Source organism: Cherax quadricarinatus, chromosome 58 (assembly GCF_038502225.1).
Source record: "Cherax quadricarinatus isolate ZL_2023a chromosome 58, ASM3850222v1, whole genome shotgun sequence".
NCBI lineage: Eukaryota > Metazoa > Arthropoda > Malacostraca > Decapoda > Parastacidae > Cherax > Cherax quadricarinatus.
The window spans coordinates 2,674,368-2,688,009 of record NC_091349.1 but is presented as its reverse complement, the minus strand read 5'-3'; the positions used below and the strand labels follow the sequence as shown (position 1 = coordinate 2,688,009).

The following is a 13,642-nucleotide window of genomic DNA, read 5'->3' as shown; positions in this document are numbered from 1 at the left end:
GTCACAGAGGGGCAGGACACACCACCAGTGTCACAGAGGGGCAGGACACATTGCCAGTGTCACAGAGGGGCAGAACACACCACGAGTGTCACAGAGGGGCAGGACACACTGCCAGTGTCACAGAGGGGCAGGACACACTGCCAGTGTCACAGAGGGGCAGGACACACTGCCAGTGTCGCAGAGGGGCAGGACACACTGCCAGTGTCACAGAGGGGCAGGACACACCACCAGTGTCACAGAGGGGCAGGACACACTGCCAGTGTCACAGAGGGGCAGGACACACCACCAGTGTCACAGAGGGGCAGGACACACCACCAGTGTCACAGAGGGGCAGGACACACTGCCAGTGTCACAGAGGGGCAGGACACACCACCAGTGTCACAGAGGGGCAGGACACACTGCCAGTGTCACAGAAGGGCAGGACACACCACCAGTGTCACAGAGGGGCAGGACACACCACCAGTGTCACAGAGGGGCAGGACACACTGCCAGTGTCACAGAGGGGCAGGACACACTGCCAGTGTCACGGAGGGGCAGGACACACCACCAGTGTCACAGAGGGGCAGGACACACCACCAGTGTCACAGAGGGGCAGGACACACTGCCAGTGTCACAGAGGGGCAGGACACATTGCCAGTGTCACAGAGGGGCAGGACACACCACCAGTGTCACAGAGGGGCAGGACACACCACCAGTGTCACAGAGGGGCAGAACACACCACCAGTGTCACAGAGGGGCAGGACACACTGCCAGTGTCACAGAGGGGCAGGACACTTTGCCAGTGTCACAGAGGGGCAGGACACACTGCCAGTGTCACAGAGGGGCAGGACACACCACCAGTGTCGCAGAGGGGCAGGACACACCACCAGTGTCACAGAGGGGCAGGACACACCACCAGTGTCACAGAGGGGCAGGACACACTGCCAGTGTCACAGAGGGGCAGGACACACTGCCAGTGTCACAGAGGGGCAGGACACACCACCAGTGTCACAGAGGGGCAGGACACACTGCCAGTGTCACAGAGGGGCAGGACAGTGTCACAGAGGGGCACACACCACCAGTGTCCAGAGGGGCAGGACACACCACCAGTGTCACAGAGGGGCAGGACACACCACCAGTGTCACAGAGGGGCAGGACACACCACCAGTGTCACAGAGGGGCAGGACACACTGCCAGTGTCACAGAGGGGCAGGACACACTGCCAGTGTCACAGAGGGGCAGGACACACCACCAGTGTCACAGAGGGGCAGGACACACTGCCAGTGTCACAGAGGGGCAGGACACACTGCCAGTGTCACAGAGGGGCAGGACACACCACCAGTGTCACAGAGGGGCAGGACACACTGCCAGTGTCACAGAGGGGCAGGACACACTGCCAGTGTCACAGAGGGGCAGGACACACCACCAGTATCGCAGAGGGGCAGGACACACTGCCAGTGTCACAGAGGGGCAGGACACACTGCCAGTGTCACAGAGGGGCAGGACACACCACCAGTGTCACAGAGGGGCAGGACACACTGCCAGTGTCACAGAGGGGCAGAACACACTGCCAGTGTCACAGAGGGGCAGGACACACCGCCAGTCTCACAGAGGGGCAGGACACACCGCCAGTCTCACAGAGGGGCAGGACACACCGCCAGTGTCACAGAGGGGCAGGACACACCGCCAGTCTCACAGAGGGGCAGGACACACCGCCAGTGTCACAGAGGGGCAGGACACACTGCCAGTGTCACAGAGGGGCAGGACACACTGCCAGTCTCACAGAGGGGCAGGACACACCACCAGTGTCACAGAGGGGCAGGACACACCACCAGTGTCACAGAGGGGCAGGACACACCACCAGTGTCACAGAGGGGCAGGACACACTGCCAGTGTCACAGAGGGGCAGGACACACTGCCAGTGTCACAGAGGGGCAGGACACACCACCAGTGTCACAGAGGGGCAGGACACACTGCCAGTGTCACAGAGGGGCAGGACACACTGCCAGTGTCACAGAGGGGTAGGACACACCACCAGTATCGCAGAGGGGCAGGACACACTGCCAGTGTCACAGAGGGGCAGGACACACTGCCAGTGTCACAGAGGGGCAGGACACACCACCAGTGTCACAGAGGGGCAGGACACACTGCCAGTGTCACAGAGGGGCAGAACACACTGCCAGTGTCACAGAGGGGCAGGACACACCGCCAGTCTCACAGAGGGGCAGGACACACCGCCAGTCTCACAGAAGGGCAGGACACACCGTCAGTCTCACAGAGGGGCAGGACACACCGCCAGTCTCACAGAGGGGCAGGACACACCACCAGTGTCACAGAGGGGCAGGACACACTGCCAGTGTCACAGAAGGGCAGGACACACCACCAGTGTCACAGAGGGGCAGGACACACCACCAGTGTCACAGAGTTGCAGGACACACTGCCAGTGTCACAGAGGGGCAGGACACACCGCCAGTGTCACGGAGGGGCAGGACACACCACCAGTGTCACAGAGGGGCAGGACACACCACCAGTGTCACAGAGGGGCAGGACACACTGCCAGTGTCACAGAGGGGCAGGACACATTGCCAGTGTCACAGAGGGGCAGGACACACCACCAGTGTCACAGAGGGGCAGGACACACCACCAGTGTCACAGAGGGGCAGAACACACCACCAGTGTCACAGAGGGGCAGGACACACTGCCAGTGTCACAGAGGGGCAGGACACTTTGCCAGTGTCACAGAGGGGCAGGACACACTGCCAGTGTCACAGAGGGGCAGGACACACCACCAGTGTCGCAGAGGGGCAGGACACACCACCAGTGTCACAGAGGGGCAGGACACACCACCAGTGTCACAGAGGGGCAGGACACACTGCCAGTGTCACAGAGGGGCAGGACACACTGCCAGTGTCACAGAGGGGCAGGACACACCACCAGTGTCACAGAGGGGCAGGACACACTGCCAGTGTCACAGAGGGGCAGGACACACCACCAGTGTCACAGAGGGGCAGGACACACCACCAGTGTCGCAGAGGGGCAGGACACACCACCAGTGTCACAGAGGGGCAGGACACACCACCAGTGTCACAGAGGGGCAGGACACACCACCAGTGTCACAGAGGGGCAGGACACACTGCCAGTGTCACAGAGGGGCAGGACACACTGCCAGTGTCACAGAGGGGCAGGACACACCACCAGTGTCACAGAGGGGCAGGACACACTGCCAGTGTCACAGAGGGGCAGGACACACTGCCAGTGTCACAGAGGGGCAGGACACACCACCAGTATCGCAGAGGGGCAGGACACACTGCCAGTGTCACAGAGGGGCAGGACACACTGCCAGTGTCACAGAGGGGCAGGACACACCACCAGTGTCACAGAGGGGCAGGACACACTGCCAGTGTCACAGAGGGGCAGAACACACTGCCAGTGTCACAGAGGGGCAGGACACACCGCCAGTCTCACAGAGGGGCAGGACACACCGCCAGTCTCACAGAAGGGCAGGACACACCGCCAGTCTCACAGAGGGGCAGGACACACCGCCAGTCTCACAGAGGGGCAGAACACACCGCCAGTGTCACAGAGGGGCAGGACACACTGCCGGTGTCACAGAGGGGCAGGACACACTGCCAGTCTCACAGAGGGGCAGGACACACCACCAGTGTCACAGAGGGGCAGGACACACCACCAGTGTCACAGAGGGGCAGGACACACCACCAGTGTCACAGAGGGGCAGGACACACTGCCAGTGTCACAGAGGGGCAGGACACACTGCCAGTGTCACAGAGGGGCAGGACACACCACCAGTGTCACAGAGGGGCAGGACACACTGCCAGTGTCACAGAGGGGCAGGACACACTGCCAGTGTCACAGAGGGGCAGGACACACCACCAGTATCGCAGAGGGGCAGGACACACTGCCAGTGTCACAGAGGGGCAGGACACACTGCCAGTGTCACAGAGGGGCAGGACACACCACCAGTGTCACAGAGGGGCAGGACACACTGCCAGTGTCACAGAGGGGCAGAACACACTGCCAGTGTCACAGAGGGGCAGGACACACCGCCAGTCTCACAGAGGGGCAGGACACACCGCCAGTCTCACAGAAGGGCAGGACACACCGTCAGTCTCACAGAGGGGCAGGACACACCGCCAGTCTCACAGAGGGGCAGGACACACCGCCAGTCTCACAGAGGGGCAGGACACACTGCCAGTGTCACAGAGGGGCAGGACACACTGCCAGTCTCACAGAGGGGCAGGACACACTGCCAGTCTCACAGAGGGGCAGGACACACCGCCAGTCTCACAGAAGGGCAGGACACACCGCCAGTCTCACAGAGGGGCAGTACACACCGCCAGTCTCACAGAGGGGCAGGACACACCGCCAGCGTCACAGAGGGGCAGGACACACTGCCAGTGTCACAGAGGGACAGGACACACTGCCAGTGTCACAGAGGGGCAGGACATACCGCCAGTGTCACAGAGGGGCAGGACACACCGCCAGTGTCACAGAGAGGGGCAAGACACACCGCCAGTGTCACAGAGAGGGGCAGGACACACTACCAGTGTCACAGACAGGGGCAGGACACACTACCAGTGTCACAGGCAGGACACACCACCAGTGTCACAGAGGCAGGACACACCACCAGTATCACGGGAAGGGGGGATGGGGCAGGTCAGCCAGTCCTCTTTACCAAAATCAGAGTATAAGGGCCTAAAACTAGAAGCAGCGCCTGAGGGGAACGAGAAACAATCAAGTGCAATGCCTTGGATCAAGAGTCCCTTATCGGAATCAAGAAACCTCCCTTGAAGGAGAGAGGAATGATGGGGAGGGGGGAGAGTTCCACCAATTTGAATCTAAAGCCCTTCATTAGTATCAATGCAATACTTTGCCCAGGAAGGTGCATTATACTCAGATAACTCAAATCATTGAGTTCTTACCTTCAGGTAACTTAATTCAGTCCAGGTGGTGTTCTTCTCTAAGGCTTCGACTCTCCTCAACATGGTGGTGACAGCGGAGATCTCGTCACTGTCTGGAAGGTCAGGATGGAGCCGGTCTTGGGGACAAGGGTCTTGCTTTTCTGGTTCCATCAGCAAGTAAGTCTTGCCATCACTCGAAGTGAACTTTCCTGGAGCAAGAAAGGTCGAGGGCACAATCCCAGTAGCTATTGTCTCGGGAAAGTGCTGCGGGCAATGTTCTTTTGTAAAGATTCCTGGAGACTGTAGCACCTGATCTGTTGTTACGATACCTGGAGATGGCGGAAGATGCTCACTCCTTGGCATCCCTGGAGATGGTGGTACGTGTCCTGTTGCAAATGTCCCTGGAGATGGTGGTACGTGTCCTGTTGCAAAGACCCCTGGAGACGGTGGTAAGTATCTTGTTGCAAAGGCCCCTGGAGACGGTGGTAAGTGTCCTGTTACATAGGCCCCTGTAGACGGTCGTAAGTGTCCTGTTGCAAAGGCCCCTGGAGATGGTGGTAAGTATCTTGTTGCAAAGGCCCCTGGAGACGGTGGTAAGTGTCCTGTTGCAAAGGCCCCTGGAGACGGTGGTACGTGTCCTGTTGCAAAGGTCCCTGGAGACGGTGGTACGTGTCCTGTTGCAAAGGTCCCTGGAGACGGTGGTACGTGTCCTGTTGCAATCTCCCCTGTAGACGGTGCAGCATGTCCTATTGTAAAAATTCCTGAAGATGGTGCTGTGAAAACTCCTGAAGATGGTGCTGTGAAAACTCCTGAAGATGGTGCTGTGAAAACTCCTGAAGATGGTGCTGTGAAAACTCCTGAAGATGGTGCTGTGAAAACTCCTGAAGATGGTGCTGTGAAAACTCCTGAAGATGGTGCTGTGAAAACTCCTGAAGATGGTGCTGTGAAAACTCCTGAAGATGGTGCTGCGAAAACTCCTGAAGATGGTGCTGCGAAAACTCCTGAAGATGGTGGTAAGAGTCTTGGTGTGAAGATTCCTGGGGATTGTGGAATTTGAGTATTTGCACAAATTTCTGAAGACGGTGGTACGTGCCTTGTTGTCAACATACCCGGAGGCTGTGGCTCTTGTCTTGGTGTGACAGTTCCTGACGACGATGATATATGTCCTGCTGTAGATAACACTGGTGATGGTAATACGTGCACAGACGTAAAAATTCGCTCGTGTTTTGGTGTGTATATCACCTGTGGAGGTAGCTGCACTGGTGTCAAACTTTCTGAAGATTGTGGCACATGTCCTGGTGTAACGATGTTAGCAGTCTGGAGGGCTTGCCCTGTAGTGACACTTCCAAAAGAATGTCCTAAAGAAGTTTCCATGTCCGCATGTCTTGAGGCAATTGTTCCACGCAGTTCAAGACTCCGTCTTCCTGAAGGTACAGTTTTTGGGGTTTCAAGCACATATCTTGTAGTAGCTTTAGTGGATTCGGGCGTCGCCTTGTGTATAATGATCCCTGGAGGATCAAGCAAGTGGTTCCTTGTCGAAGTTCCAGAAGCAAGTCCAAGTGACAGAGTTACCTGTCCCGCTGGAGTCATTCCAGATAAAACTTGACCATCTCCTGCTGGAGTAGCACATCCAGACGCTACATGTTCTCCTATGTCCGGACGAGTTATTCCAGGTGTGGGATCTTGTTCCGCAGGAACACTGATCGTAAGAGGTATTTGTCTACCAGAAACAACCATGGCAGGAGAGAGTTGTTGTGTATCAGAAACAGTCAGTGCAGGAGACAGCTCGTTTCTGACAGCAACAGCGCCTTCACTATCTTCCAAAGAGCGTTCAGTTCTTTCAAGCAGCGGGATCTCTGCTACTCTCTGGACTCTAACAATAGCACCACCACTAGCAGCACCACCACCACCACCGGCGCCACCACCACTAGCAGCAGCAACGCCACCACCACCAGCGCCACCACCACTAGCAGCAGCAGCACCACCACCAGCATCACCACCAGCATCACCACCAGCAGAGTCTTGTGTGTCCTCATCTCCTTCCACTTCTTCCTCTTTTTCGTCACTGTCATTATCTTTATTTTCATCGTCCTTTTTATCCTCTTTTCCATCACCATCTTTTTTATCCTCTTTTCCATCACTATTCTTATCCTCTTTTCCATTATTTTTCTCTCTTTTATCCTCTTTCTTACCATCTTTCCCGCCACCGCTAAACTCGCCTATCTTATCCCCATTTCCCTCATCCTTTTTATTGTCTTTCTTATTCTTTTGCTTATCCTCTTTACTTTCTTGCTTCTTGTCTTTATTATCTTTCTTTCCTGTTTTACTTTCCTGTTTGTCTTTAGGTTTAGTATCGTGTTTCTTCTTCCCGTCGTTTTTCCTGCTACCGCCTCCCTTCTTACTCTTCATATTTGGCAGTGTTGATGACCTGCAATATCAACACTGCTCAGTGTTGATGACCTGCAATATCAACACTGCTCAGTGTTGATGACCTGCAATATCAACACTGCTCAGTGTTGATGACCTGCAATATCAACACTGCTCAGTGTTGATGACCTGCAATATCAACACTGCTCAGTGTTGATGGCCTGCAATATCAACACTGCTCAGTGTTGATGACCTGCAATATCAACACTGCTCAGTGTGATTGCAATATCAACACTGCTCAGTGTTGATGGCCTGCAATATCAACACTGCTCAGTGTTGATGACCTGCAATATCAACACTGCTCAGTGTTGATGACCTGCAATATCAACACTGCTCAGTGTTGATGACCTGCAATATCAACACTGAGTGTTGATGACCTGCAATATCAACACTGCTCAGTGTTGATGACCTGCAATATCAACACTGCTCAGTTGTTGATGACCTGCAATATCAACACTGCTCAGTGTTGATGACCTGCAATATCAACACTGCTCAGTGTTGATGACCTGCAATATCAACACTGCTCAGTGTTGATGACCTGCAATATCAACACTGCTCAGTGTTGATGACCTGCAATATCAACACTGCTCAGTGTTGATGACCTGCAATATCAACACTGCTCAGTGTTGATGACCTGCAATATCAACACTGCTCAGTGTTGATGACCTGCAATATCAACACTGCTCAGTGTTGATGACCTGCAATATCAACACTGCTCAGTGTTGATGACCTGCAATATCAACACTGCTCAGTGTTGATGACCTGCAATATCAACACTGCTCAGTGTTGATGACCTGCAATATCAACACTGCTCAGTGTTGATGACCTGCAATATCAACACTGCTCAGTGTTGATGACCTGCAATATCAACACTGCTCAGTGTTGATGACCTGCAATATCAACACTGCTCAGTGTTGATGACCTGCAATATCAACACTGCTCAGTGTTGATGGCCTGCAATATCAACACTGCTCAGTGTTGATGGCCTGCAATATCAACACTGCTCAGTGTTGATGACCTGCAATATCAACACTGCTCAGTGTTGATGACCTGCAATATCAACACTGCTCAGTGTTGATGACCTGCAATATCAACACTGCTCAGTGTTGATGACCTGCAATATCAACACTGCTCAGTGTTGATGACCTGCAATATCAACACTGCTCAGTGTTGATGACCTGCAATATCAACACTGCTCAGTGTTGATGACCTGCAATATCAACACTGCTCAGTGTTGATGACCTGCAATATCAACACTGCTCAGTGTTGATGACCTGCAATATCAACACTGCTCAGTGTTGATGACCTGCAATATCAACACTGCTCAGTGTTGATGACCTGCAATATCAACACTGCTCAGTGTTGATGACCTGCAATATCAACACTGCTCATTGTTGATGACCTGCAATATCAACACTGCTCATTGTTGATGACCTGCAATATCAACACTGCTCAGTGTTGATGACCTGCAATATCAACACTGCTCAGTGTTGATGACCTGCAATATCAACACTGCTCAGTGTTGATGACCTGCAATATCAACACTGCTCATTGTTGATGGCCTGCAATATCAACACTGCTCATTGTTGATGGCCTGCAATATCAACACTGCTCAGTGTTGATGACCTGCAATATCAACACTGCTCATTGTTGATGACCTGCAATATCAACACTGCTCAGTGTTGATGGCCTGCAATATCAACACTGCTCAGTGTTGATGACCTGCAATATCAACACTGCTCAGTGTTGATGGCCTGCAATATCAACACTGCTCAGTGTTGATGGCCTGCAATATCAACACTGCTCATTGTTGATGGCCTGCAATATCAACACTGCTCAGTGTTGATGACCTGCAATATCAACACTGCTCAGTGTTGATGACCTGCAATATCAACACTGCTCAGTGTTGATGACCTGCAATATCAACACTGCTCAGTGTTGATGACATGCAATATCAACACTGCTCAGTGTTGATGACCTGCAATATCAACACTGCTCATTGTTGATGGCCTGCAATATCAACACTGCTCAGTGTTGATGACCTGCAATATCAACACTGCTCAGTGTTGATGACCTGCAATATCAACACTGCTCAGTGTTGATGACCTGCAATATCAACACTGTTCAGTGTTGATGACCTGCAATATCAACACTGTTCAGTGTTGATGACCTGCAATATCAACACTGCTCAGTGTTGATGACCTGCAATATCAACACTGCTCATTGTTGATGGCCTGCAATATCAACACTGCTCAGTGTTGATGACCTGCAATATCAACACTGCTCAGTGTTGATGACCTGCAATATCAACACTGTTCAGTGTTGATGACCTGCAATATCAACACTGCTCAGTGTTGATGACCTGCAATATCAACACTGCTCAGTGTTGATGGCCTGCAATATCAACACTGCTCAGTGTTGATGACCTGCAATATCAACACTGCTCAGTGTTGATGACCTGCAATATCAACACTGCTCAGTGTTGATGGCCTGCAATATCAACACTGCTCAGTGTTGATGACCTGCAATATCAACACTGCTCAGTGTTGATGACCTGCAATATCAACACTGCTCATTGTTGATGACCTGCAATATCAACACTGCTCAGTGTTGATGACCTGCAATATCAACACTGCTCATTGTTGATGGCCTGCAATATCAACACTGCTCATTGTTGATGACCTGCAATATCAACACTGCTCATTGTTGATGGCCTGCAATATCAACACTGCTCAGTGTTGACCTGCAATATCAACACTGCTCAGTGTTGATGACCTGCAATATCAACACTGCTCATTGTTGATGACCTGCAATATCAACACTGCTCAGTATTGATGACCTGCAATATCAACACTGCTCAGTGTTGACCTGCAATATCAACACTGCTCAGTGTTGACCTGCAATATCAACACTGCTCAGTGTTGACCTGCAATATCAACACTGCTCAGTGTTGACCTGCAATATCAACACTGCTCAGTGTTGATGACCTGCAATATCAACACTGCTCAGTGTTGATGACCTGCAATATCAACACTGCTCAGTATTGATGACCTGCAATATCAACACTGCTCAGTGTTGACCTGCAATATCAACACTGCTCATTGTTGATGACCTGCAATATCAACACTGCTCATTGTTGATGACCTGCAATATCAACACTGCTCATTGTTGATGACCTGCAATATCAACACTGCTCAGTGTTGATGACCTGCAATATCAACACTGCTCAGTGTTGATGGCCTGCAATATCAACACTGCTCAGTGTTGATGACCTGCAATATCAACACTGCTCAGTGTTGATGACCTGCAATATCAACACTGCTCAGTGTTGATGGCCTGCAATATCAACACTGCTCAGTGTTGATGACCTGCAATATCAACACTGCTCAGTGTTGATGACCTGCAATATCAACACTGCTCAGTGTTGATGACCTGCAATATCAACACTGCTCAGTGTTGATGACCTGCAATATCAACACTGCTCAGTGTTGACCTGCAATATCAACACTGCTCAGTGTTGACCTGCAATATCAACACTGCTCAGTGTTGACCTGCAATATCAACACTGCTCAGTGTTGACCTGCAATATCAACACTGCTCAGTGTTGATGACCTGCAATATCAACACTGCTCAGTGTTGATGGCCTGCAATATCAACACTGCTCATTGTTGATGACCTGCAATATCAACACTGCTCAGTATTGATGACCTGCAATATCAACACTGCTCAGTGTTGACCTGCAATATCAACACTGCTCAGTGTTAACCTGCAATATCAACACTGCTCAGTGTTGATGACCTGCAATATCAACACTGCTCAGTGTTGATGACCTGCAATATCAACACTGCTCAGTGTTGATGACCTGCAATATCAACACTGCCCAGTGTTGATGACCTGCAATATCAACACTGCTCATTGTTGATGACCTGCAATATCAACACTGCTCAGTGTTGATGACCTGCAATATCAACACTGCTCAGTGTTGATGACCTGCAATATCAACACTGCTCAGTGTTGATGACCTGCAATATCAACACTGCTCAGTGTTGATGACCTGCAATATCAACACTGCTCAGTGTTGATGACCTGCAATATCAACATTGCTCATTGTTGATGGCCTGCAATATCAACACTGCTCAGTGTTGATGACCTGCAATATCAACACTGCTCAGTATTGATGACCTGCAATATCAACACTGCTCATTGTTGCTGACCTGCAATATCAACACTGCTCAGTGTTGATGAATTGCAATATCAACACTGCTCAGTGTTGATGACCTGCAATATCAACACTGCTCAGTGTTGATGACCTGCAATATCAACACTGCTCATTGTTGCTGACCTGCAATATCAACACTGCTCAGTGTTGATGACCTGCAATATCAACACTGCTCAGTGTTGATGACCTGCAATATCAACACTGCTCAGTGTTGATGACCTGCAATATCAACACTGCTCATTGTTGATGACCTGCAATATCAACACTGCTCATTGTTGCTGACCTGCAATATCAACACTGCTCATTGTTGATGACCTGCAATATCAACACTGCTCATTGTTGATGGCCTGCAATATCAACACTGCTCATTGTTGCTGACCTGCAATATCAACACTGCTCATTGTTGCTGACCTGCAATATCAACACTGCTCATTGTTGATGACCTGCAATATCAACACTGCTCATTGTTGATGGCCTGCAATATCAACACTGCTCATTGTTGCTGACCTGCAATATCAACACTGCTCATTGTTGCTGACCTGCAATATCAACACTGCTCATTGTTGCTGACCTGCAATATCAACACTGCTCATTGTTGCTGACCTGCAATATCAACACTGCTCAGTGTTGCTGACCTGCAATATCAACACTGCTCAGTGTTGCTGACCTGCAATATCAACACTGAATACTAATACCCCCACCAGGAATCACACTGGTGGCCCATCATCAATACCTGCTCTGAACCTTCCTCAACACCTGCTCTGAACCTTCCTCAACACCTGCTCTGAACCTTCCTCAACACCTGCTCTGAACCCTCTTCAACACCTGCTCTGAACCTTCCTCAACACCTGCTCTGAACCTTCAACATCTGCTCCGAACCCTCAACACCTGCTCTGAACCTTCCTCAACACCTGCTCTGAACCTTCCTCAACACCTTCTCTAAGGGTGAGTTTGGAGTCTATCTACTACACAAGTGTCATTCAGACTGCACTTGTTCACAATCAGTCAATAATACTTTAATACCTAAAATAATGATTAATATAAACTCTCACTGTATATACTGAGAAATACATATCTCTCAGGCTTATACTGAGGAATAATATTAACAGAAATAAAATAATAATATAATCTAAAATGAATACTATTCTGGTGTGAACAATACACAACCACGTATATAGTGTGATGACTCAGTCACGTGATGACTCAGTCACGTGATGCCTGTCACGTGATGACTCTGTCACGTGATGACTCTGTCACGTGATGACTCTGTCACGTGATGACTCAGTCACGTGATGACTCAGTCACGTGATGACTCAGTGGCACTCTTAATCACATGACTGAGGTCTTCCACTACCTCCCTCCTGATTGGTTGTTTAATAAGACTTAAAGTCTATCTACTACACGATACACAAATAACCCGCACACAGGAGGAGCTTACGACGACGTTTCGGCCCGACTTGGACCATTTACAAAGTCGAACATCAAAATGGTATACAATACCGACAGGTTGGTAGGTAAGACACATAGGCAACAGTTAGGCAACTTTATTCCGAAACGTTTCGCCTACACAGTAGGCTTCTTCAGTCGAATACAGAAAGTAGGCAGGAACAGTAGAGACGATGTAATCAGTCCATCACCCTTGAAGTCGTAGAATTTGAGGTTGTCAGTCCCTCAGCCTGGATAAGTTCAGTTCCATAGTCAGGAAATATAGTTCCATAGTCAGGAACTATAGTTCCATAGGCAGGAACTATAGTTCCATAGTCAGGAACTATAGTTCCATAGTCAGGAACTATAGTTCCATAGTCAGGAACTATAGTTCCATAGTCAGGAACTATAGTTCCATAGGCAGGAACTATAGTTCCATAGTCAGGAACTATAGTTCCATAGTCAGGAACTATAGTTCCATAGTCAGGAACTATAGTTCCATAGTCAGGAACTATAGTTCCATAGTCAGGAACTATAGTTCCATAGTCAGGAACTATAGTTCCATAGTCAGGAACTATAGTTCCATAGTCAGGAACTATAGTTCCATAGTCAGGAACTATAGTTCCATAGTCAGGAACTATAGTTCCATAGTCAGGAACTATAGTTCCATAGT

At 50.5% G+C, this 13,642-nt stretch overlaps 1 protein-coding gene across 1 annotated transcript in view; it reads right to left on the bottom strand.

The window, feature by feature from the left end:
* The window catches only part of LOC128697975 (nuclear pore complex protein DDB_G0274915-like), a 21,430-nt gene extending 14,076 nt beyond the window's left edge, over window positions 1-7,354 (bottom strand). The window contains exon 1 of the mRNA XM_070097451.1: window positions 4,920-7,354. Coding sequence (XP_069953552.1) covers window positions 4,920-7,307 — 2,388 coding nt within the window. The 5' untranslated portion in view covers window positions 7,308-7,354. The remainder of the gene's footprint in view (window positions 1-4,919) is intronic.
* Window positions 7,355-13,642: the final 6,288 nt, after the last annotated feature.